Below are 27,184 nucleotides of genomic sequence, written 5' to 3'. Positions count from 1 at the left end.
ATCATTTAGACCAGTATTACTTTTTACAGCAGAAATTGGAGCTTTTAATTTTCTTGGTGAGGCACGTTATCCACTGTGACTGGGAATGACTGGGCCACTGTTGGCTTGGGGGCCTGCGAGAGGCCCCCCAAGGAGTTTCCCGACGATATCGGATTGCCCCGTCTATCTGTTGTTGACCTACATTCGTTGGACCAATGCCTGCCTTTACCGCATCTCCTACATATACCTGAAGGCCGAGGTCTCCTATTTTTGTCATTCCCAGAAGAGATATTATTCCTAGAAATTCTTTGCCTGCAATCCCTTTGTAAATGTCCTAATTTACCACAATTAAAACACCTGGCAGTTTGATGTCTCCTCATTGCTTTGGAAATCACTTCTCCTACCCAAGATTCATCATTATAGCTAAATGTCTCAACATTCATCGTATGCTGAATCCATTCATCCATAGGTGATGATCTAGACTTTAAAGGCCCAATTAACTTTTTGCATTCTATGTTTGCATTCTCAAAAGCTAGAGATTCAAGAAGTATTCGTCTAGATTCTGGGTCTGTTACCCCTATGTCCAGAGCCTTAATTAATCTTTGCAAAAAGTCAATAAAGGGTTCTCTCTGTCCCTGCCTAATTCTGGTATATGATTCAACCCTTTTTTGCTGGATCTTGTATCCTATTCCAAGCATTTAAAGCTGCTTGGTGACATAGACACAGTACTTCATCGTCATAAAGAGCATGGACCTGTGGATCAGCATATTCTCCTGCACCAAGAATTTGATCTTGGGAAACCTCAATACCTTTTGCTCTTCCTTGTTGTTCCATATGTTTGGATTCTTCTCTGAAATAAATTCCAAACATCAAGGAAGGTCCAGTATCTAAAACTGCAGACACTAACTGATGGAAATCATGGGGGGTAGCTCTAGCATTAGAAGCCCAAGTCTTTATCATTTCCTTTACATATGCATTGTGCAAGCCAAAATTAACAACAGCTTGCTTAATTTCTTTCAGATCATTCATTGCTATTGGTGTCCATCTAGCTTCTCTGACTCCCTTTGAGCCTTTAGAAGTTGATGCTTTGTCAGAATTAAGTATAGGGTATGTCGCTAGAACCCTGGGTAAGCCAGTTCTAATAGCTGGTGGAGGCATTGTATCCTGTCCTTGTGCCTCCTTACTCTGTTCACCAGCTGCAATAATTTCTCCATTCTTTTCAAACCTTTTTATCATTGTCTCTCTTAAATCCTGAATCTCCTGACCTGTATATATTTCCAGTGATTTCACTGAGGTATCAATTTTTTGGTTCCCATTCTGCACCTGTGATTCCAAAGCTTTAATTTTTTCCTTCAAAGATAACATGTTCTCCTTAAACTTTTCTTGTATATCATGTAGATTCCCATCTTGGAGGTACATTCTGTCTGTTACCTTATCAAAACTTTGTGATAAAGTCTGAAGGTCAAATTCAACAGCCTGAACCCTTTCAGGTAACTTTCTAATACCCTTGGATATGGAATCAATTTTGTCTGTCATAGTATCCACTTGTTCAGATAACCTCTGATTTTCAATAATTTTAATCCTGTCAATTAGTTGTTCATTATTAGTTCGTAAAGAGTCTATCATTCTTAGGGGTGCCATATTCTTCTGTTCATTATTAGTTTGTAAAGATTCTATCGTTCTTAGGAGTGCCATATTTTTCTGTTCATTATTAGTACGTAAAGATTCAATCGTTCTTAGGAGTGCCATATTCTTCCTTAATGATAGAATATGGAAAAGAAAACTGAAGCCTAGTAACAAGCAAATTAAGGTATTCCCATAATCATATAAACCTTGTATGATGTAATTCATTGTATTAGTAAATATAAAATTACTAATCCATTGTATTAGTGAAAACAAAGCAGTAAAATTTGCGTTAGAAACGAAAATTGCCATATTACCTATTATCCAGCAGGTGGCGCTGTTGCAGAATCGCGATGAAAACATGGTCCTGTTTCAGTGCCTTAGTAGATGTTAAAAACTGGAAAATGCAAGTTTCTCAACAAAGTAAATGTAATTAAATCAATTCCAGAGACGGAACCAGAAACCCAGAATCCAGGGGTAGAGAAGAGCAATCTGGAAGCCGCTTATGCCTCCACGTGACAGAGTCACCCTGAGGGGTTGCAGCTTTCAGCAACCGCGTGCTCTGGTTCGCGCCACTTAAGAGCTGTAAACGACTCAGAAAAGAGCAAACCACACGGGCAGAGACTACGCAGGCCTGTGGAGTTTAAATCCACGTGGGGAGGCCAAGGCCGCCGCTGCGGCTGAGGAAGGGAGGGCTCCCACCAAGCTGAACTAGCGCCCACCAAGCTGAACTAGTGCCCGCCAAGCCGAACTCGCGGCCGCCAAGCCGAACTCGCGGCTGCGAGCCGGGAGAGGTTCTAAAACCAAACGTTGGGTGCCAAAATGAAGGCGTAAGTCACAAACAATGCCACACCAATTTGGGATTATGATTAATAGGGTGATATTTATTTAAAGGGGAAAAAACTTACAGATCACTGTCCCAGGCAACAGCCCTCTATGCAACGCAACCAGGAGTCTAGTCGCCGGCGGAGCAGGAAGTGAAGAGAGGGAGGAGAGGGAAGTGGCCGCTTTTTTAAAGGGAGAGAGACCACGCCCCAATGGGCTGGTATCTCAGCAGCTATAGGTTGGAGAAGCGGGAGGACCTCCCGCAACACTAGTACATCCCCCAGATCAAGCATATGTCCCTCTATGATGGAATCCAATTTGGTGATTTCCAAAGAACTTGAGTTGCACATTGGATAGTGAGGAGCACGAAAGCTAAGGGGGTGCCTGGCTCTTAGTGTCCTTGTGCTGCTCAGAGCTGCTCAGTGCTCTTGAGATCTCCAGCATCAAGATAGGATAGCAGGCTGTGGTTATATAAAAGCTGCTTGGTAAATACGGGACAGTGGCTGATTTCAAATCTGAGGAGCTGAGAGCGGCTGAAGCATGGGGAAACTTACTCTGAATTTTTTTTTTCCAATTTGTCTGAAGAAGCTAATTTAGCATCTTGCTCTTCTGTCACAGTGGGAGGCATCTCATTTTGTTATAATTGTATGGCTTTCCTGTTAACATGCAGGTTTTGGAAGTTCATTTTTTTCTCCTCTGTATTCTTAAAACTTTTCACTGAGTCAATGTGTTTTTGTAAAGTGAATGAATGGGTGAAGAAAGCCGGAATGTGGTGACAAAACTCCAACACAGCCACCATAGGGCGAGTAGCATCACTCATGGAAAGAAGGGGAGGAATCCAAGCAATACCAGGAGGAAAGACCCTGAAGCTGAATGCCATCCCCAGTTCCATGCCCCTCACATGTCCTTTATGCCTGCTTCACAGGAACACTGGCTGGACACCAAGTCTCCATAAGAAAATGCTGGCTGCAGCTCTCCCTTCCTCTCTGTCTTTGTCCTGCTTTCTCTGGACTTTACACTGACAGGCTAGAATGCTGGTTGTGAGCAAAGAACTATACTGATTGGTAAATAATGTCTTAAACAATAGCACACACAAACAGAAACACACACACATGCACACAGAAACACACAGACATACACACCCAAACGCAAACCCAGATACACCACACACACACACACAAACACACAGACATACACACCCAAAGGCAAATCCAGATACACCACACACACACACACACACACACACACACACACACACACACACACACACCAGAGGCTTGTGGGTACATGTACACACACATGTATATACATACAGAGGCTGTGAGTATATGCATGTTTTCATACACGCACAACATAGTTACCATATAAAGCTACAAGTAGCATAATTTTGCCTTTTCTATAGAACATTTGGACTGCTGGTTATGTTGGTTTAAAGAGAAGAATTAATGATCTTGACTCAAAACAAGAACAAAATTGGATGAAAATAATCCAAAAAGCTATTTCAGGACTCTGAAAAATGAACACAGGCAGACAAGGGATAAGCAGAATTAGGTCAGAAGACAACTTGTGGGAGTCAGTTTTCTCCTTGTACTGTGTGGGGCCTGGGGGTTTGAACTCAGGTCCACAGGCTTAGGGCAAATGCCCTTACTTGCTGAGATACCTATCCTGCTTGATAAGCATTGATATTTTTCTGTCTATCATCCATCCATCCATCCATCCATCCACCCATTCATCCATCTGTCAGTCTGTATGTCTATCATCTATCTGTCTGTCTATCTATCTATCTATCTATCTATCTATCTATCTATCTATCTATCTATCCACCCATCTATCTCTCTATCTTCTGTCTATTTGACACATCTTGCCATCTAGAGAAGTCTGGCCTTGACTTTGTTCTTGATCTTCCCTCATCTTCCCAGTGTTAGGAGTACAGGCATGCACCATCGTGTCTTGTTTGAGAAACTTTTTAAAAATATATTTTTGGATGTTATTTATTTAGCATGAAATTGTCCTTCCAAAGCAAATGGTTCAGTGATTTTTGATGTGTGTTCACTGAGTTATACAAGAGAAGTATTTGTTTTGAAAATCTGTGCAGTCAAGGAGAGAAACAAGAGTCTTTAGCAGTCCTTCCCGGAGCCATAGCTTCATTTCTGCATGGGTCAGTCTTTAAACATCCATGGTTTTGCTAAAAGAGCCTCTTGTTTCTGGGAAGGGTCTGAATGACTACAGTGCTAGCAAATTGGTAAACTGGTAGGGAAAGCAGCGACATTATTTTATAAACCGCAAACAAAAAGGCTGCTAATTAGTGATACTAACTTATTTGTGGAATGTGCTTCAGTGTCAGAGATTTGAAATGTTTCATGGTAAGATGAATGTGCTAAGTAGTAAAACATGTCTGTGGTCAAGAACAATTGACTGATGGTACAGTTACACCACTCCCTTTCCCCAAAGGACCAGGGACCATGACCACAGAGGGTGGAAACCTTGTAAGAGCCAGAGGCCAGGGAGGACTAGAGCATAACAGTGTCTTCTGGACATCACAGAACTGATGCACTCCGGAACTCACGGAGGCTATGGCTGCCTGCCCAAGATCGAGCCAGTCAGCATTTCAACTTAGGGTGAGAATGGGCTCATAGGTTCCACCCCACTCAACACGCTGTTGAGTGACTGACAGTAGATGACCCGCTAGGGGAGGGCTAGTCAGCTTTCTTAAAGGGTGTGAGCCCTAGTAGCTTGACCACGTCACTGCGACTGGCTCTGTACTCATAAATATATGGGCAGCACAGACTAGAATCAGTGGGCTACAAGAAATCAAAACAGAAAGCAGGAAGTTGGCAGGAGTTAAGTGGGAGTTCTTGGAGGACTTAGGGGGAAGGATGGGGTGAATATGATTAAAATACATTGTATGAAATTCTTAAGGAATTATTGAAGTAAAATATGAAAATATCTAAATCTCATTATTAATTCTTGCTTGGCATTCATGTGCACACTCATGTGAATATTTGCAAAATAAACATTTATTATTACTTGGAGTTAATATTCTAAATAAAAAGAATACACTCAGTGGGGAGGAAGGATCAACTTTGACTTATGTGTGGGAAAGAGGGATGTTGATGTTAAGGGAGAGGTTTGAGTCCAAAAGAGAATAGGAGAGAATTCTGCAGAAGACACCACTTCTCAGCTGCCCATTCTGAGATATGGGACTGCAGTGTCTCTAGGACTCTGGTCAGGAGGAGGTGAAGACAGAAGTCAGTGTCAAATAGTATGTTCAGAGAGTATGGAGGCCACAGAAGGTGTGTGTGTGTGTGTGTGTGTGTGTGTGTGTGTGTGTGTGTGTGGTGTAGGGCAGCAGCAATAGGAACAAAGACAGAGAAGCATCTGAAAAGTTGGTAATAGGACACCTCATCAGCATGGTTTTCTTGCTGTTCTTGGTGTTGTCCTTTCAGGGTTGCTGATGGGGGTAGAAGATGGGAAGAGCAGTCGTCTACATGGAGTAACCATGGGGACAATTTACAGTGCTGAAGGACCTGAGGACAGGAGGAGGCAGCCGTGCTGGGAGCATTCAGACCTGCAGTACTAGTAAGCGGGAGAGAGCATCAAACTTTCGAGAGCAGGAAGGTCTGACGTTGTCTCGCCATGGGCAGGGCTGGAGTGCGATGGTCACTCAGATAGGTTGTGACCACAATTCCTAGCACCACGACCACACTTGCTATGCACTCGACAAACGGTGCTTGTGAATAAGTAGACCACGGATAATAGGCGTCTTTCGCTCACTTCACACCTGAGCAGAGGCAGTGTTTTTCTCCAGGCTATGACGTCAGAGTGTTAAGGTTGAGGTCTGATATGGTGTCTTTATGGTTCTGGTCCAGGGCTTGTGTATTTTAGTGTTTTTGATGCTTTCTTAGATTTTGGCCATCTGTGCCTTCTCATTCAGATCTCCTGACTGACTTACGGAAAGCCAAGAGGGCACCATGAAAAGGCAGGTCTTAGTTCAAGTTCGTCATTTCCACTGGGAAATACCTTACCTGTTTAAACCTGATCCTCTGCTCTATCAGGTGGGAATGATTGCTCCCTCCAAGAGCTTCAGGAGGGAAAGATTTTTTTTTTCTTCCCGAGAGTTACTGCTATGGTCCCCATACTGCTGTTTACCAGTGTAACCACAAGATGGCAGAAAAGGAAAGCATAAGTCTGTAAAGCCAGTGCTAAAGCTGGGTTCAGAACTGCAGAGCTCCTGAGTCAGGAAGTGGGGCGTTTTCACTATAAACTCCCCCTGCCTGCTGGCTTGCCTCTACTTCCTGGTTAAGCATCCTCACCAGTGCAGCGCATACAAAGACTCACACACACACAGAGACAGGGAGACAGAGACATGGACCTCTAGTCACTGGTAAGAATCCCTTTATTCAATAGCTCCATGAAGGCTCATATACCCAACACAGTCACGTGGGCCAACAGGTGAAAACCTCATCCTCTGATCCTCAAGCCAAGGCAACTCGTGCTCGTGAAGCAGAGCTGGTAAACAACTTTGACACAGCTTTTAATAACTCAAATCAGAAGGAAAGTAAAGATCTCTAGTAGGGAAGAGCAGCTGGAGGCCAGGACTCCAAATGGTCCCAACACACCAGGACGTTCAGAGGCTTGCACTACACAGATCACACCTTCATTTGGGGGGTCTCTTTGGTCATCTTGGAAACCCACGATTTTACCTAAAGGAGTCTGGTGTTTGTGAGCTCTTGGAGAGAACCCCCTGAGTGACTGCGAGGCAGCAGAAGCACACATGGGGACTTGGTGGATTGAGCAGAGAGTTAGAAGGACATCGGTGTCTAGGTGACAGTGCTCAGCAGCCCCTGGAGGTGTCTCTGGGTCACTGCATTCTGGAGGGCAGTACTGCCTTGGGATCTTATTGCCACAGGCTCAGTCTTATGAGGGCCATCAGGAGCTGGATACGGTTCTGTGGGGAATCCAAATAAAGTAGGCTCTAAGTAGCTGCAATCTACTTTGTGTGAGCTATTTTAAAAATGATTGGGGGTTATGAAAATTTAAGTTTTGGCACGTGTGAGCTGTTAAGCTAATGGATCTCAGCCTCCAGCGAAGAAATAAACCGCCGGAGCCCTGTCTGTGGCTCACTTATAATCACCAGGGAAGCCTCTCTAATAGAACTGGAGAGGAGAGGCTGCCCTTGCTCCGGGCAGCTAACTATATTCCCTTTGGATGAACACACTTGGCATTCACAGCAGCCTCCAGGTGAGCATCTAGAAGTTGTTCCCTGCACCCCACACTCCCAGTCCAGAGATCTTCATGGTCTAGGAACAGTTTCTAGATTCCAGCTCTGGGGCATGCCGGGCCAGCTCTTGTACCTTTCACATCTCCGCTAGTCCAACAGCAATCATGTTCTACCCATGTGTGTTTTGTAGGAGTCATGTAACACGGGGTACAAAGGACCATCCCTGTGTTTGACAAAAGGCAGATGTGATCAGTAATATTTCTTTTTTTCTTCTTCTGGATCTTGGAAGTGTCTGGTGGGCCAGTGAATAAATGGAAGGGGTAAACAACAACGCGGGGCAAGCTCTTCCGTGGCTAACGAGGCAGGCAGCCTTTTGACAAGGGCCAAGGCCGGTCCTTTGCCTGGGAACGAGAAGGCTGAATTAAAGGAGGCAGATGTTACTGGATAAGGGAATAAGGAGGTATGTGGTTGTGTTTGTATGTCTCTTTGCTGCTAACGGGGAATGCAAAGAGCAGAACAGGGACTCCGTAATCTCCCAGTGCACTAAGGTTACTTAGCTTGCCGGAGACCTTGGCAGATGCCAGATGGAGTAAGTGCCCACAGCGTGTTCAATTATTGCTGCAATGATCCCGAGATAGGAAAGGTCAGAACCACTGGAGTGCCTTAGTGAGTGCTGCCTGGTGGTCTGTGAGCTGTGGTTTCATCTTTAGAAAAAGCGAGAGGGAAGTGCTCATGTGTGAGAAAGATATTAATGCAATTAATCAGCAGTCTCTGCTACAGAGCCTTCTCCTCCGACCCCAACTTTTGCTGAACTCTGTGGAAGGTTTCCTCACCTAAGCCCCGATGACCCAATTATGGACCAAGAGGAGTTCTTACCCCAGAAGTGTTGAGCAGTGAGGGATGAGTACATTAGCTCTTGTTTATTGAGCCTTTGTCCCATACAAGGACATCACTGACTCTTTTTGCACAACGGGTTTCGGTTCTCAGTATGGTGATGAGTTCCTGTGTAGATAGGATCACAGGTGAGGACCCGGAGATTGTGTCACTCAGTCCCCTGGCCTCATGCCCCTCCTCATTCAGGAAGGGGATGAGTTTGGATTGCACTCAACTAAGGGGCATGCTCTTTTAAAAGTGGACTGAGGTTCTTCCCTCTGGGTGGGATTTGGTGATTTGTCTGTGAACACTGTGCCGCAGCGGAAGAAAAGGTGTGTGTCTAAATTACATAAAGACAATGTGGTTTCTTAATTGAATTGTTTATTCTGGGAGAAATCAGCTGCCATGCTGTGCGGTGGGTCCAGGTCCAGGTCCATGTGGCAGGGAACAAAGACTGCCAATAGCTGGCAAAAAACTAAGTCAGTTTTCCTCCCAAGTAGGGGAATTAACTTAGAAGTAGATTTCTCAGTCCAGTCAAACCTGACTGGATAGCCTTGGGTGAGGTCTTGACAATGACCTCATGAGAGACCCTAAGCTAGAACAGCTCATCTGAGCCCCTTCTGAGTTTCCGACTCATGGAAACTACGAGGTAATAAAGTCTCTATTTTCGGTTGCTCAATTCTAAGGATCTGTTGCACAAGAACACATAATATATTGGGTCCATTACTGAAGAATCCACTTCTATGATGCAGGATGGAGAGAGGGAAAGATGAGTCTGTGAGGTACAAATTGACCTTTCCTTCCAACTTCTATTGGGCAGAGCTTGAGATGCGGCTCCCTAGCCAGCAGCAGCAGAGCTGGGTATCTTCTTTGATATCCGTGGCGTTTGTCATCTCAAAGGTGGGGAAATGGGGACCTGGGAACAAGAAACAGACTCCACCACAACTTGGTTGTGCATTCTGTTTCCTTAAACAGAGGGTCTTGTTGGATACAAAGCTCCTCTTGACCATTTGTTCATGGATGGATTGGTCCATTTCCCCCCAAGAAGATTGGAGCATGAAAATGAAAAGTTCTTGTCTTTATTTCAAGGAGAGAAATACCTTTTGCTTCCAGAGGCTGGTAGTGGAAAAATCATTTTGTTAGCTTCCTGACAAAGACTTGGGTTGGTTTCAAATGCAACATTCCCGTGATGACCCAAGTGCAGTTCTCAGGGCCCCTGGTGGGTGGCTCACAACTGCCTGTAGCTCCAGCTCTGGTCATCTAAAGACCTCTTCTGGTCTTTAACCACACCAGTGTGTAGGTGGTTCACACACACACATATACTTGAAAAAAAAACCAAGAAGGTGTCTACAGGGTAAAACTGAAGAGAGAAAATGTATTTATATGGATTGTTATCTGCTGTGGGGATTTGAGAAAAAAGCCCCCCCCCCCAATGTGCCAGTCACTATTGGAAGATTCTGTGTTTACCCATCTCTGTTTCTCCATCAATCAAGTCCAAACACTCAGAACTACACAGTTCCATGAAACAGCTGTACCATCTCTATAGTCACAAAGACAGACATGTAAATGTGCAGAAAAGTTTGGTGGCTGTGCACGATTGCACACGCTTGCAGTTCCAGCACTTTGGAGGCTGAGGCAGGAGGATTTTGAGTTTCAGGTTAGCCTGACTACAACATTGAAGCTGTTTCCAAAAATAGATAAACTGCCCAAGATAAGAAAGTGCATATGTACATTCCAATTTAGAACTCATACAGTTAACCCACAGATGGTAAAGTCCTGTGGGATTTCAGACAGGTAGACAGTCAGACTGTTGATGTGGGGGTAGAAACAGGTCTCAAAGCTAGTGATGTGTGTGTGTGTGTGTGTGTGTGTGTGTGCGTGCGTGCGTGTGTGTCTATCAAAAATCTACCAAAACAAACAAACAAAAACCACATTGGAGACACCGAGAAGAGAAGCCACATGTGTTGCAAATGACAGGGTCACAGGGGAGGGGCTGCGAGAGGCTGTGTATATGGAATGTTCCGGATATAGCTGTAGGGTTTAGTGTTTGGATGGGTTTAGATCTTGTTTTGCTCCCCTCTTTCCTTGCCATCCCCCAATTCTTCCAATTTGGAATGGGATTGTTTACTTTGTGCATTTGTAGGCTCGAGTTTTGAAACTTCCTTTTTGATTTTACAGAAGCAAGTGGTTAAGATGCTGCCTTGGGTTTTAAAAATTTATTGAACTTTGGGGTTTTGAACAGTGTTTGGATTGTGGAAATAATGAGGCTTTAAAAATGGATTAGATTTCTTTTGTATTATGAGATGGTGTGAACCTTTAGGAGGCAGGAATGTTATAGGTAGAATGTGGAGCCCCCAAAGTTTCATGTTTTAAATGCTTCTTTTTTGTCAATAGGTGGTGCTGTTTGAGGTTGTGGAAAGTTCAGGAATCTGTGCTGACTATAATATTTTTATTTTATTTTATCAAAGCAACACAAGAGTAAGTCATTACCTTCGCTGTCTGCACATTTGCTGGAGGTTTTCTGACCTGGTCAGTCTCTGAGTGTTACCAAGGGAGGAGATTTCCCTCACAGCTCGTATCCAGATGATGGTCTTTCACGGACTCCTAAGTTGACAGCTTCAAAGTTTTCTTTGGTCATTTTTGCTGGGTGGTGAGCTGTCACTCAAAAGTACTGTTGATCCATCCCTGTTCATTGGTTGGTCAGGGTTTATAACCCAGCTGCTCTTTCATTGCTGAAATAGGGCTCATGGGTAGTGGGACAAGAAGTTATCTTTGAGACTCCAGTGGTTAGGTGATGTGGGATGTCTCTCTGTATGCTGTGAATATGTGTGAATAAGTTTTATTACCATTGGTTAATAAGAAGCTGATTTGGCCAATAGCTAGGTAGAACAGAGTCAGGTAGGAAACTCAATCAGAGATACAGGGAGAAAAAAGGATAATACAGGAAGACGCCAGCAGGCACCAAAGGAGTAAGATGCCAGAGAATCACCGGTAAGCCATGGGACATGTGGTGATATACAGATTATTAGAAATGGGTTAACTTATATGTAGAATTATCAGCCAAACAGATTGTAATTAATATTAAGTCTCAGAATGGTTATTTGGTAACTGACCTTGAGAAACCTCTGGTTACAGTTAGGAACAGACTGAGGTCTGCTCCTGTGAGTGGTAACCACTATTGACCTCAGAAACGGGTGTATGAGAGAAGGGTGGAGAACACTTAGAGAGATTTTTTTTCCAGAGATCAATGATCTCTATTTCTCTTCTGTTGCTAAAATGTTAAGACTGTGAACCACTGCCAAATAAGTATTATCTGTGAAGTAGAGTAAGTGCTCACTAATTATTGAATGACTGTAAGAAAGTTTAATCTGATTTGTAAGAGAAAATGAGAATTTGCTTTTCCTTTCGAAAAGCATAGGAGAACGAAAAGGAAGAGAGAAGAGAAGATCAAATCAAGTAAAATGATGAAGGCCTCCGGTGCAGGGGACTCTGTAGCACTTAACTGTGTGTTGCTTTTGTATCGCTCCGGTAACACAGCTACTTCTTGTGTTCCTCTACTATTCATCCCTCTTCTGCCCCTGGTTGCTCCAAATTCCACCCCAGGGAAGATGTAGTCATGTTTTCCCCTTCCCCTAAGGCCCCAAGGGCAAACTGAGGCACTATCTGTGCACTGCACACTGGGGAGCCAAAGGCTCTCTTGGGCTTCCTTTCAGAACATAGGTGAGGGGTACTTGCAGGGTGTGGGTGCTTCTCCCCTCAACAGGCCATCCCTGGAAGGCCTTTACTCACCAGGGATGAGGGCTTCCCCAAGGCTGCATAGATAGGATTCCCTCCCACAGCTCACCTCAGATATACTATGGTCCCTCCCTGAATTAAGGAATGTGTAACTAAGAAAGAATTGTATACAACAGGTGGTAGTGATCAGCTGGGTACTCAGGAGAGGGCCTGTGACCGTCCTTGCCTCTACATGGAAGGGGTGTGTGCAGTCGACCAGCCCAGCTGGGATAACCCTTTTGCAAGTGGGTCAAGCTGAGCTCCCCAAGATGGCAGGTGTTTGGTGCAGAGGGTAGCCAAGCACAGCTCGCCGCTCTATCTAAATTGCCAGTAGAGTCTGATTATGAAGCATGGATGCTTTGTGCAAGCGGTATGTCTGAACATTTGTGTGGGTGTGCAAGCGTATGAGTGTGCAGCTACAAGCATGTGACGGTGAATATGTGTGCGTATTTGAGTGTGAGAGGTGTAGTGTGTACGCATAAGAAATGCATGTGAGGGAGCAGAAATGTGTATAAGAAAATGTGTTGGTTATTGTCAATTGCCAATGTACAATGTACATGCACACGAGGGCTTTCTTAGTTATGTTAATTAGGTGAGAACTGTCTACTGTGGGCGGCATCATTCCTTAGGCAGGGGTTACAGGACTCTATAAAAATAAAACGGTCTGGGAACCAGCATTTATGCATCCGTTGCTGTCTTATAATCATGAACATAATGTGGTTACATGCTTTAAGTTCCTGTTGTTTTGACTTTCCCATCATGATGGGCTGTAACCCAGAACGTTGGCCTAAATTAACCCTTTCTCTCATAAGATGCTTTTAATAGAGAATCTTATCACAACCACAGAAAAGAAATGAAGTCAGCAAGCATTCAGGATTATGTGTGTGAGATATAGACACTCGTGTGTATGAATTCAGGTCCCTCTGAGTATTCATTGAGTGGGACTGAATTTTGGGTGGTAGGGCATGACGGAAGTGGGTATAAAGCTGTGGGTATGGGCAGGATCCTTTCAAGAGGCCAGAGCTCACAGGCTTCTCACTGATCTCACTGAGACCACAGGGGGCTGGTCACATGACTGTTTATTCATAATACACAGAGGAAAAGAGATCAGAACAGGCAGATTGGAGTCCAAACACAGTAAAGGATCAAGTTATCTGTAGTCTAACCTTCAACAGAGTCTTGGAAAACCAAGCCTTTGGGCCTTACATGATCCTTAACTTCGTCTCAGCTTTAAGAATTCATGTGTAGACAGAGTTTATTTTATTATTATTATTTTTTAATGAGCTCCAGTTGCCTGGAAAATTAACACAATAATGTGTTATTATGAAAATCAGTCGGAAGGGAACTTTGAAAATGGGCGGTTTGTAAGACACTCTAAAAACATTTGACCATGTTGCTCTGATAATGTCAGTGCCATCAGAGGGGCCAGGCTAGTGTGTGATGAGGAGATTGTGAGTGAAAGCAATCGCTTCCAAACAGAAGCACACTGTTTCTGAGGCCAGCTTGCTCTTTACAAAAGGCAAAGCAAAAGTCACGGAGTTGACTTGGACAGCCTGATGCCCACCAAGGAATGGCAACCTGATCTTCCAGGTTGGTAGATGGAAATGCATGGCTGCGAGGCAATCAATAATTCAAATAGGCACATGGTGTTATCTTCAGGGCATTCTGCCACCTGGTAACTCATCAATAAAATATCGGGTACAGCCAGGGCCCACAGCTAATCTGAGAGCAGCATTCTCACTTGGAAATGCTGGCTAGACACAGGCTGAAGAGCAGCCGAAAAGTCTGTGGTCTGGAATTAAAATTTCAGGCAAGGGAATGAGTATTGACACCCTGCTCTGGCTATACAAGGAAGGGCAGGTTCTGGTCCTGGAATCTGGGTCGGTAGTCGTAATTGTCCTGGGGAAACTCTCTTTTTCCACCCACTGCAGAGCTCCATGTGTGTGTTGTGGGCCAGGCTTCTCTGCAGAGTGTTTAATTCATCCTGGAAGCAATCCAGAACCTGGACTCAGGATTGGTTAGCCAAGGGTCAAGTGAAACTTCAAAAGCCTTTTCAGTGAACTCACAACTCTTATGTTATCGATTTTGCACGACTAAAGTAACTCAGACATAGAAAAGTTTGCGGATACAGACCAGTAAAAAGAAAGTCCTAGACGGGAAAAGATTCCAAGAGAGACATTGTGCTTCCCAAGGGCAGTAAGGATGAGCCTCTGTGGATTGCAGTGCAGGATTTCCTGTCGCCCTTGCTACAGCCTTGTGTGGTTCTGTGGCTTGCACCCTCAAGTCTCAAGCTCAAACCACTCTTTGTCAATGTCCATCATACATTAACTTGGGACCAAAACATGATCAGAATAGAGCTGAGTGTACTTAGAGATCTAGAGATTTTTTTCCCACACCAATTGGTATGACTATTTGTGTCTGGCTGTTTTGAATGGGGTTAGTTACTTCATCCCTGTTGATGTGGCAAAATACTCTGACCAGAAGCAGTCTAGGGGAGGAAAGGATTATTGTTTTATTCTAACCTGTAAACCCCATTTATTTCTGATTACAGGCTAGAGCCCATCGCTAAAGGAATTCAGGGCAGCAACTTGAGAAAGGCCTGCTTGCGATACATGCAGCCCTTTCTCTTACCAGGGAACTCCCAGAGAAGGAAGTTCAGCAGAAACCATGGAGGGTCATTGCTCTGAGGCTCAGTGATAGGCTCAAGCTCAGAGACCTTTCTTCTCCAGCCCAGATTCATCTGTCCAGGGAATGCCCACAATGATCTCGAGCTCCTACATCAATTAACAATAAAGACCTCTCCAATAAACCCATAGACACACCTGTATCTGATCCGGACAATCCATGAATTAAGATTCCTTTCCTAGATGACCCTAGATTGTAAGCTAAACAGGATGGTTCAGAACATGGCCACAGTATTGTGTTGGGCTTTTTGATATTGTTACTATCTTCCTTACATTTAAAAGCTTCAAAATTCCAAATCACCACAGCTTCCTTTGTGATCATAGGTGTGCAGGGTTTGTGCCACATGCTTGGTACCATACTTGGAAGTGATAGAGGCAAGATTCAGTTTGTGGAATTGCCTTTTGACTCAGTTAATCCCATCCCTACTTTCCCTAGTATCACAGAACACAAAGCAAATGGTAGCAGTTGTTTTGACCCCATAGGGGAGAGGATGAAGCTCTCTGGGTCCCCTATGGGGGGCATTTGGTGTTTTGAGATTGAATGATGGATCACAAGCCAGATGTCTACCTGGTAGATTTCTTGGAGACTCAGTGTCTTGCTTCTGGTTTGATGGAGTCCTGAATGAATCCAAACCTCACAGACCACAGTTGGAGTGTTTGTTTCTCTGTTTTAGCTCTGGGTCTGGCATCACTGAATCAAGAGCGTATTCTGGATAAAATCTTCCAGCTACAACAAATCAATCTTCTATTGGGCTTTAGTAACTAAGCTTGGTGCTCGTTAGTTACAGCAGTGAGTGTTTATTGATTCATATGGTTCTGAAGCTGTTTCTTTAACAAGCTAGGTGAACTATCAAAGCCTTTGGCATTTTCCAGTTTTCTCATTTGTGTGACACTTTCCTTGCAGCCTGTGTTCACGAGAGAAGAGGGTGAGAAACAGTCTCCCCAGGAAACCAGCTTCTAACCTCACTAGCTGACTTTCTAATTGTTCCTCCTAGTCAAACCCACCCCAGGGAGCTGGCACTTGAAGGCCCATTGGTTCACATCCCTTCTGTCACTTCACATAGCTTCCACTGTCCCATGATTGAGAGTTAACATTTAATATCATGTCCTCAAAAGGCTATCGCTGGTACTCAGTTCAATCCCTGACCCCCAATAACTTAAAACATTTTTAGGTGTTTGTGTTGGCGTCTGTATGAGTGTATGGCCTGTGTGTATAGGTGCTCAAGGAAGCCAGAAGAGGGGTGATATCCCCTAGAACTGGAATTATAGGCAGTTGTGAGCTATCGGACAAGGTGTTGGGAACAGAGATTGGGTCCTCTGGAAGGGCAGTAAGCCTTCTTAACCACAGAACCTCCCTTCTAGCCCCACATTTAACCTTTTCATTGCTTCCATGCCCATCTGAAAGTAGATTGTGTATTGCTTTAATAACAATGTCTGTTGTTCCCAAGCAGAATGTTCACTCCATGTGGAAAATACTTTTGCCAGAATTTCTCTGGGACATGGAACAGCTTAGGCATAGTGCAGGAGCTCAAAAATATCAACTGAGGAATGCATAGATATCGTAAGGGTTACGAGGCCCTTGTGTTAGAACTTGACATAATACTTGGCCTAATACAAGGTTAGATTTAAAAAAAAATGTAAGTTGTTATTAGGCCCCCAATAACATCAAGGCTCTATTTACAAAGTCCCTTTTCTAATTTAGGTGGGAAGAATTTTGGTCTCTTGCGTATAAGAAGTGGTTAGTAAGAGGGCGGTGAATGAGGAGAACCTCAAGTTGTGTAGTTGATCTGGTGTATTCAAAGACCAATGAAACCATCCTTGTTCTAAAAAAAATTAAACCTTTTATTAGTATATTTATTTTATATATAAAAGAAATACAAAAAAAGAGAAAGAAACACAAAGAAAATGCTTTTATGGCAAATCGGATTTGTCGGTGCCTTCAGCTTGTGCTCCAGGCTCCGGCCCACTGGGTGTTAACAAAGTCCGCCGGTTGTAATGGCCTTTGATGATGCCCGTGTTGCTGTTCTCATTGAGTAGTTGCTTCTGCCTTTGCCGGTTGAGAGACTGGACAAGGCCAAGGACAACTGCAGCCAGAGAGTATTGCCCGGGCAGTCTCCTTGGGGGCAAGATGAATGGGTTGGGTTGGACTCTTCCGAGGAGAAAGTATGTTTTGATTTTTCCTTCTTGCTCACTGATCCCCTTCACATAGATCTCTCCTCGATAATCAAAGGCAAAGCCCTGGTCCTTCAGGATAAGATAAGTCTCCTCTGGAACTTGGATCCGGCCACTCACCCCTGTGCTGTCCATTCGACTTGCCAAGTTCACAGTTTTACCCCAAATGTCATACTGTGGTTTCTTAGCGCCAATCACACCTGCTACCACTGAGCCATGGCTGATGCCTATGAAAGAACACAAAAGAGCAAGACGTAAGGTAGAGGAAGAACAGTTAGGTGTCTGGACATACCAGGAAGTAATAGGTATGTCACTTGGGGGAATAGCATAGTCCAGCTCCTACCTCAGTGAGTGACCTGGGTGAGTTGTTTAACTTATGTGAACCTCACATCACCTATCTATGGGTTGGAATATGGAAGGAAGTTCATGTGAAGAAATATGAGTAAAGCTACTGCCAGAGAGTGATCGACAGAAGAGGCTCGATCCCACATGCACATAGACTTATCTTGGATGTGGGATGATCAAAGTGCTGACCAGGACTCAGGGCCCTGGGATCTTTTGTGGCTTACACAGTGCCCTGAGAGCTTGGGCAGATCATACATACACACTATATATACTACATTATACATGCACACATACACTACACACTATCTAGGGCACTACACTATACACTATCTACTATACTATACACTGTGCATTATACCCAACACATTTATACATACATTTAGACATTACACACTATATACACAACACACACACACACACACACACACCAGCTGGAGAAGACGCAGGAATCACAATGACAATTAGCTTTTTAAAACCTTGAGAGATATTATGTCATTTGACTCTCATATGATTTCTGTAAGGTCACAGGCAGTAGGGGTGATCATGCAGGGTCTAGCCAACACACGAGAAAGCTGAGGTGGAGAAAGTCTTGGCGTTGTGCACAAAGTCACAGAGTTGGCTATAACAGACATGGAACACAGACTGAGACGCTCAGTCCAGTGGGGATCTAAAGCTTCTCATTCTGAAGATCGATGAAACGACACTGGCTATTTAATATGTCACATCAAGGGGTAGCCCTGATCTCACCAATGTCTTTGGAATTTACTTAGACCATTTCCCTTTTCAGGGCTAATATTCTTTTTTGATTCTTGGTTCAGTTGTGAAGTCAATGATTTCAGAAAAGGACAAGAGATTGATGAGAACTGTAGGATCAAGCCTTCAAACATCCTATCCATAGATCAAAACCATAAATATAAATCCTTATTTCAAAGAACAAAACCATGTGACATTCCTCTGATCTGAGGAACAGATATTGATATTTCTATAAACCTCTGCCTTTCTTTTCTTGCAGGCTGCTAAGGGAGAACCTAATGAAATAAAGTGGCCCATCAGTTACAGCACGAGGACAGCAGCGAAAGTTGTTTTTAACTCTCATTGGGTAGCCCGAATGCCGCTCATCTCAGAGTCAGGCTCATTGAAGCTGCTGCTGGCATGCCTGCATGGCTGTGCGGTGTGATGTTAGGCTAGTGACTCTGATTTAGGATCGAGTGTCTTCATCTACAAAATGCAAATGTGAGCTAGAGCCTGTGCTCTCAGCCTGGACTTCTGGAGGCTCCTGAAAGCCCAGAAGAGATGAAGGAGAAATGGACAAATCATGCAAATACGGAGGATTATTATTCAATCACAGTGATTACTGTGTGGCTACTTTGATCAAGGAGTGTCTGTCCCTTCCATGGAAGGAGATTGCATGGCTGAGAAACTGCTCCTTTCTACCTGTCTCTGGCATGATACAGTATGTGATAGCCTTAGAGGTAAATCCTGCTGTTTTCTGAGGCGTTATCCAGAAAAGGCAGTGAGTAATACATTGACTACCAGCTTTGAGTAGCATGAAAAAGTCAGAATTATGTGATTCCTGGGTCATTAGCTGCCTTTCTAAGCATGCCTTTGTATAGGTGGCGAGGGTGCTAGACAGGTAAGTTGGAGAGGCCAGCCTAGTGTTTGCTTTGTGCTTCTGCATGGAACAGAATCTTGCCTCGCTGCCAGCATCTAGGACAAGGAAGCCCAGAAAGGCCTGAGTTGACTCCGTTCCTGTCCTTGTCAGGGTCATACAGAGTCTCATGCATTTTGCAAACAAAAGCTCTCCTGGATGGATGCCCAGGACAGGGAGGGGCTGATGGAACAAAGACACTTGGCTCAATGAGGTCTCCACCTTGAGCTGCAACTCACCAATTCGGAGTTCAAAATTGTTGAACGAATGCTTGTTGATCTCCTGTATGCTTTCGGCCAGGGCAAGAGAGAAGTCAGCCAGGGCACACAGGTGCCCCCATTTATCGTCACATTGCTGGAGAGAATATGAGAGAAGGATTCATTCAGGTTTACAGACGTTTGATATCTCCAGCAAAGGTTTTGCAATCTAACCCCAACTGCACACTCCTTTTGGAGGAAACAACTATGGAAGCGAGTCCCTAGACTCTCAAGCCATCAGTATCCGAGAAACACAAGATCACAGAGGATTCAATTAACACTATAGTCTGTGGTCACCATCACATCTTTCCTTCACATCGGAAGCTTGCTGCATTATGGATTCCTGAGTATGCACACTGCTGTGCATGTATTGGATCAACGCCCATCTGGACATGTTCCTATTCTTGTACATGGAGACTTTCCAGTCCCCAAACTGTCTGTGAGTCTGAAATGCTCACAGTATCCAGTTAAGTGACTTTCCCGTGCATATTTGCGAAATCCCTGAGAGACGTGCAGAGTGAGCCTCTTTACCACGGTTTCCAAATCTGTAAAGTGAGGCGAAGCTTTGTTGGTCCTGTCTACCTCTTCATAGTTGAATGAAATTGTGTGTGAGAGAATTTGGGACCCTACAGAGATCGGTAGTTCAAGCAAAGGCCAAGCATCAGATAAATCTGGTCCTTGTTGTATTCAACATTGTCATTTGGGTTGTAAAGAAGCAAAAGATAAAATAGAAATAAATGGAAATGTTTGTGTACAATAAAACTTTATTTACAAACATTGGTAGTGGGTCGGATGTGGCCTGGAGGCACTTGTTTTCTAACTCCTGCTATTGAGGGCCACACTTGTAATACCAGTGTGGCTTTCATCTCACATAGCTGTGCTTAGAGTCTCTCCCTTTAATAAAAATATGCACAAAAAGCTTAAGTGCAATCATGACTTAATGAGGACTTCATCTTCCCCATGATATTGATGCAAACTCATAACTCCTGCTGAGTTATTGCAAGATTACAGGCTTTATATGGGGAACATGAAAGCTGTCTCAAATAACTAACCCATTAGCCCCGGAAGGTAGAAGTTAGTATACCCATCAACACTGGTGCCCATAATTTTCAAAGCTACTACCCAACCCCCAACCTGTATTATCACCTCTACCATCACTACCACCACCACTGCATAACAGCTTTTGAAGGTTAAAATGAAAGTAAGAATAAGGAAACGGATAGGTATTAGGGGGTTTTGTGATACCCACAGCTAAATCAGAGTCAAGATATTTCTTTGTACAGATTTTTGTTCAAACGAACAGAGAAATTTAGAATGAAGCCTGGAAGATTTTTAACAGAAAAGCAGTACCTCATTCAGCAAACCTCTTTTCCCAAGAGTGAATGTCACCCCGTAACCATGAGAGCCAAGTTTAGATTTCCTTACCGCTGTTCGTCAAGCCATCCTTAGCATAGGACAACAGTCAGGCACATGCACAGGTGTGGCGAAGTCCAAGGAGACCTTACCTGTTTCTCTGGTGACAGTCCTGAGACAGCCATGTATGTGCTGCCAATGGTCTTGATCTTCTCTATGTCTTGAAACCGGTCCTCCCCAAGCAGCTGCAATGGATCCAGGTCATGGTGTTAGTCCTTGAGTTCACACAGCTGTGTAAACTCAAGAAGGCTCTCAGAGCCTGGAGCTCCTGAATATGGGACCTGCACCCACCATGGGGAAAGGCCTAACTAAAATGGTTGAGTAGCTTTGATGTGGCATCTTTTCTCTCTGAGGGTCACACATTCAATCAGTCAATCCATGTTTATTAGCATTTACTAAGTGTCAGACAGGTGTGTCTAAATTCTCTTGACTGTTTCAGTGAATCCTGGAATAACCAAGGGTATTTGATAAGCTTCAATAAGACATAAATATGTTCCCCAATCAGTCAACAAATCTTTTGGGGTTTACTTCCAAGCATCTACTTAGAATGTTACCACTCTGACTTTTCCCTGGCAGTACCCTACTCTAAGTCACAGGTCTAAGGCACAGTTAGCATTCAGTTGTGCCCACTGCTATCCTTGCCTCCTCTCCCCCAGCATAGAGGCCAGGTGATATTATTTATGAGTGAGTCAGAACATGCCCCTGCTTAGTGCAGAACCCTTCAGTGCCTTCTAAATCTACACAGAGCCAAAGTCAGTTTTCAGTGAGCCCAGCAAGACTTTATAGAGGGAAGGAGCCATGAGCCTCTGAAAGTTAAAAAAAATAACAAGAAATAAATTCTTCCCTGGAGCCTCTAGATCAGTGGTTTTCCACCTTCCTAATGCTGCACTCCTTTAATTCAGTTTCTTATGGTGTTGTGACCACCAATCATAAAATTATTTTTATTGCTACTTCATAACTATTTTTCTGCTGTTATTATGAATCATAATATAAACATATGATATGCAGGATATCTGATACGTGACCCAAAGGGGTCACAACCTACAATTTGAGAACCATTGCTCTAGAGGGAACAGACCTCTGCCAAGACCTGATGTTAGCACCTCTCAGTTCTCTAACACTTTGCCTCCTTTTAAGACCATAAAATTCATAGGGTCTCAAGTGCTGGACTTGCATAGGCAGATGTGATAGATGAAATAGGCATGAGTTTATGTCTGAAGGCTGGAATCTCAGACAGCAAAAGAATGGGGTGGGATCCAGCTGTCAAAGCCATGGCTTTAAACCTACCTATATTGCTTAGCAAATTATAGACTCACATGTTCAAAAAAAGATATATAGTAAAGATAGATTCAAAGAAGAAAAAACCTCTAAATGGTTTACAGTGTGTTAAAAATATATGCAGGCTTGGGAGAGAAATGAAGAAGGTTAAAATCCTTAAAATATAAAAGAAAGAAAGAGAGTAGTTCGGTGTGGTGGCACACACCTTTAATCCCAGCACTTGGGAGGCAGGGGCACACAGATCTCTGTGAGTTCAAGGACAGCCTGGTCCACAGAGTGAGTTTCAGGACAAAGATACACAGAAAAACCATCTCTCAAAAAGCCAAAAATTACAAAATAAAAATAAAAGAAATAGAGATTAATATAAAGCCATGTAAAGATGAAAAATACACAGAGAGTCAGGATACTGTATGTTATTATGTTCTCTTTGAATTGTTTGAATGCTGAGGAAGGAACAACAGCTGCCAAAAAATATTTGTTTATAAATGCTGCTGAATTAATCCAAGATAGGTACTTTGAAAATACCTTGACTTTAAAATTGAAGTCAATAGGTATGTTACTTTGGAGAAGAGGTTTTGCTTTTGTTTCCACAGGAAATGAGAGGCTGTGGATTCATTCTAAATTAAGAAAAATCAGGTTTGATCAAGGAAGACCACTTGAGAAATCTCTGGTAGGAGCAGATGGCCCAGATGTCTACATCCAGAACAGATTCAAGACTGCTGCCTGAGATGATCAAGCCTCACAGGATATGCCAGTCATGACTTGATGATAATTATAAATTTTCTTTAGGTCCCCATAAGATTATTAGTGTCCCCAACCGGCAGGAAGTAGCCTGGAAAACAATGTGCACATTCCCCAAAATTGGACTATGGATATTTTTCTTTGTTTAGAATGTTGGTTACAAGTTGTTATGGATAATGGTCAGGAGAAAAGCTAAACAAATATTAGATTCAGAGTTCTCGTTCCTTAAAAAAAGTGTGTGGGGGGAAGAAGTGTTGTGGGACAATGGTTTGTAGCCTGTCAATTGTATTTTAATAAAATGCTGATTGGTCAGTAGCCAGGTAGGTAGCATTGGTAGGACAACCAACAGGAAGTAGAGGCGAGAAATGAGAACAGGAGAATTCTGGGAAGAAGAAAACTTACTCTGCATTCCAGACCCAACCACAGAGCAAGCAAGATGTAACTGCCTCACCGAAAAAGGTACCAAGCCATGTGGCTAACATAGACAAGAATAATGGGGTAATATAAGTTATAAGAGTTAATAAGAAGCCTGAGCTAATGAGCCAATAAGTTTATAGTTAATGTAGACCTTTGTGTGATTTCTTTGGGACTTAATGACTGTGGGAACCAGGCAGGACACTCTGAGATTTCACATATATATGGGATCATAATATGCAAAACTCAGTAGCAGAGAGTAGAGTGGTTGTTAATAGTAGCCAACAGAGAGCTAATGTGAAGTGGAGATATGGAGATATAGTTACAGGGCAAAATGTTTTAAGTAGACAGAAGGAGATGTTCTAGAGACCATTGCACACTCTGGTGACTGTGGTGATTTGAAAGAAAATGACCCCAAGGGGAGTGGCACTATTAGGAAGTTTGGCATTGTTGGAGTAGGTGCACCCTTAATTGAGGAAGCGTGTCACTGTGGGAATGAGCTTTGAGGTTTCTTTTGCTCAAGCTTCACTCAGTGTAACACTCAGACCACTTCCTGTTGCCTGCAAGTATAGAGCTCTCAGCTACTTCTCCAGTACCATGTCTGCCTGCATGCTGCCATGTCCCACCATGTTGATAATGAACAAAACCTGTGAATGTAAGCAAGTCACCCCAATTAAATGTTTTGCTTTACAAGAGTTGCCATGCTTATGGTGTTTCTTCACAGCAGTAGAAACCCTAACTAAGACAGTGACTAAAGTAAATGATGTATTGTATTCTATCTTCAAGAGGTTACATTTCATGTTTTTTTTTTTACCACAATGTGGGGGTGATAAATATGTTGATTGACTTAACTAGTCTACATTTTATACATTTATCAAGACATCAGTATATTCAGATGGAAATTTAGAAAATCAAACAATCTAATACATGTTTGTGTTTGAAATATACTCTAGAGTTCTGATGCTTAGACTTACCTCATCAAAGTCCGCGATGATCTCATTCAGCAAGCGCAGACATTCCACGCCCTGGTTGTTCATTTCCGTCTGAGAGTAAAAGTCTGCAAATCCAGGAATGGAAGCAAACATCACCCCAACGGCATCATAGGATTGTGAATATAGTTCCTAGGGAAGAGAGGAGGTAGAAATAATCATCAGAGTTCAAGTTCTGCAATGGGGCTACCTGTACATAAGGACCTGGCAGACAGGAATCCTGTGGCAGGACAAAAAATATGAGATTTCAGGCACTATAAGTTAGCACTGTATGTCTCAGGACCCCCAAGCTACCATAACCAAATGCATCAGTCTGGAAAGATTATAAACCACCAATGTATTTCTTATGTTCTGGGTGCTCGTAAGTATTCAGCATACTTAGTGTATAATGTGGAGCCACTTTCTGGCCCAAAGATGGTCCGTCCTAGCTATGTCCACATGTGCCAGAAGGAGCAAGGAAGTTCTCTTGGAACTCGTTAATAAGCACACTAATCTGGTTTGTGTTGGACACAAAGTCTCTTCCAACAGCTTCATTGTTAACTCCTTGGTCCACCAGTCATGGACTGGTGGATTTAGTCATTAAAAGGTACCCTGGATCATGAGGGCTCTGTCTTCATGAATTAACCCTTTTTTTATTGATAGGATGGTGTTATTGGGAGGTGAAGGGGAATAGAAGTTTGTTGACATAAGAGTGGCGGGGCCCCGGCCGCCTGCTTGGCTAGCTTATGCCCGAAATAACAACACACAAACTGTATTCATTTAAACACTGCTTGGCCCATTTCTATCTAGCCTCTTCTAGGCTAACTCTCGCACCTGGACTAGCCCATTTCTTATCATCTGTGTAGCACCGGTCTTACCGGGAAGATTCTAGCCTACGTCCATCCTGGGTCGGAGCTTCATCATGTGCATCTTCCCGGGAGCAGGGAGCACGGCATCTCTCTGAGACGTCTGCTCCCGAGAGGAGAGCTGTGGAGTCTGAGCTCACTTCCTCTTCCTCCCAGCGTTCTGTTCTTTTTACTCCTCCCACCTATCTTCTAACCAATGAGGGTCAAGCAGTTTCTTTTTATTTAACCAATGACCTTCCTCCATCAGAAGGTGAAACCTAGCTGGAGAAAATAAGTTACTAGGGCATGCCCAGAAATATATACCTTAGAAAATTTGGAGGGATACAAATGTTCCAACCCTTGGATCATTCTCACAGATTCATCACATGATTTATGATAATTAAAAAAAAACATGTGGTCTTCAACCTCCGCTGAGCCAACACTTCTGAACATTGTGTCTTTGACCAGTTCTATTCTTCTCAATGACTGGTCTAGAGTTTCATCATTCACCTTAACCCACCGCATCACCCTTCTCTGTAGATAATCTTTCTCCCACCTCACTGAGAAAGCTGTGGCTGGGTAGTAACTCTCCTTGGCTTGAGTCCTCATGCATACACATACATATGTAATCATTCATCCTTTCCCCTTCAACTCCAGCACCTTTACCACCCCTGGTTTATGTCTTACTTTTTTCTTATGTTTTACTCCTGCCTTCTTCACGCTGGTCCCCACTCTCTGTCTTCTACGAGAAAGAACAGCATGCCCTGAATCTTGCAGATACTTGTGTCTGTCAACCAGTCTTTCTTATCCTGGCTTTGATAATTTTAAAGCTATCTTTCTCCTCTGTCTATTGCTATTCACAGCTCAGGCTGGAATAAAACCAATGGAGTTGTTCAAATTGGGAAAATCAGGGCACATGTGCCAGTTCCCATCTTACTGAGCATCCATGTAGCTCAGCATGCTGGCCACTCAGGATCTTGTGTTTCCTGACTTTCTGTGAAATATCTCATTTTCTTATGCTTGTCCTGTTTAAGGATTTACTTTTGAAAAACCTTCTGTTATTTTAAGCATTTTGTTGTGACTCAGTGGATGGTTCACCTTGGATATCTTCATTTGAAAGATCTCATTTCTGCTCAACCTCTCCACCACTCACACACAGCAGTTTCCAAGTTCACATTTCTAGATTAGTTCTTGGTCTTTGATCACCCTGGATTGTTCTCACACTCTGTAAACTCTGATACTACACACTTTGTGTTTTTCTCTTTAAAGCTCAGACTTCCTCTGTCCAGTCATTTTCTACTATTAGAAACACCAGAGCTGCAAAATCAACAAAGGGAGTATCAGTTATTTTTGACTCTTTTTTGATCCTGTCCTCTTGACCTTCTTTTAGTGTTGTTGCTAATTTTAAAAGTAAGGCTCTTTCCAGTGTCTTACCTGACCATTAATAGGAAAGCTTCCTACTTGAGGGCCTCCTGCCTTGTTCTACTTGAAGGCATTCTCCATATGCCACCTAAAGTGATCTTTTAAAAGGGAAATGTATGATACTGGATACTGAGCACACTCCTCCAGTCTTCACTCCCTCCAGTGGCCCAGAGTTGCTTTCAAAGTAGAGTTCTAACACCATATTGTGGTACATATTCATGGCCTGGATACCACCTGACTCTTTAACCTATAAGGGTCTACAAGAAATCCGCAATTCTTTGGGCTCCTAAAAACACTAAAGCATTTCTACTTTTGTTTTTGTATTGGCATTGAACTCAGAGCCCTGCATGTTTGTGCTATTCCATCGAGTTATATTGTCTGCTTTTCTACTTCCATATCCTGTTGTAGGTACCATTACAGGTATCCTCCCTGAGATTGTCTCACCCTTCTTTTCTGTCAACACGTGTGGGTCTTGTGAGTTCTCTCTTTGGCCACAAGAGGGCACTCTGCCCATGTTTCCAGTAGCTTTTAAGAGGCAGGAGATTAATATCCCTAAATCACAAGTCTCCACAAACAGCTGATGGGAAGTGGCATTTTGCATCCTTCTCCTTCGCCCCTAGAGTCTTGTAACTTTGAACTGCCAGATTCAGCTTCCATTGCCCACCTCGGTAGCTGATCTATCCAACAATGCACCATAAATCA

At 43.4% G+C, this 27,184-nt stretch overlaps 1 protein-coding gene across 3 annotated transcripts in view; it reads right to left on the bottom strand.

Moving 5' to 3' along the window:
- Nucleotides 1–16,802: 16,802 nt before the first annotated feature.
- Nucleotides 16,803–27,184, bottom strand: part of Adcy8 (adenylate cyclase 8) — a 202,269-nt gene continuing 191,887 nt past the window's right edge. For 2 of the 3 annotated variants that reach the window (XM_075960906.1, XM_075960907.1), the window contains exons 14-17: nt 24,222–24,368; nt 20,907–20,999; nt 19,384–19,498; nt 16,813–17,378 (exon numbers count right to left, since the gene is read on the bottom strand). In XM_075960906.1, the coding sequence (XP_075817021.1) occupies nt 16,891–17,378; nt 19,384–19,498; nt 20,907–20,999; nt 24,222–24,368 (843 nt within the window). In that variant the 3' untranslated portion in view covers nt 16,813–16,890. Of the gene's footprint in view, nt 17,379–19,383; nt 19,499–20,906; nt 21,000–24,221; nt 24,369–27,184 lie in introns of all 3 variants that reach the window. The other variant, XM_075960905.1, reaches the window with a different exon arrangement.

The sequence above is a fragment of the Microtus pennsylvanicus genome, chromosome 2, assembly GCF_037038515.1.
Source record: "Microtus pennsylvanicus isolate mMicPen1 chromosome 2, mMicPen1.hap1, whole genome shotgun sequence".
NCBI classification, from domain to species: domain Eukaryota; kingdom Metazoa; phylum Chordata; class Mammalia; order Rodentia; family Cricetidae; genus Microtus; species Microtus pennsylvanicus.
The sequence above is the reverse complement of the archived record's forward strand: the minus strand, read 5'-3'. Positions and strand labels throughout refer to the sequence as shown.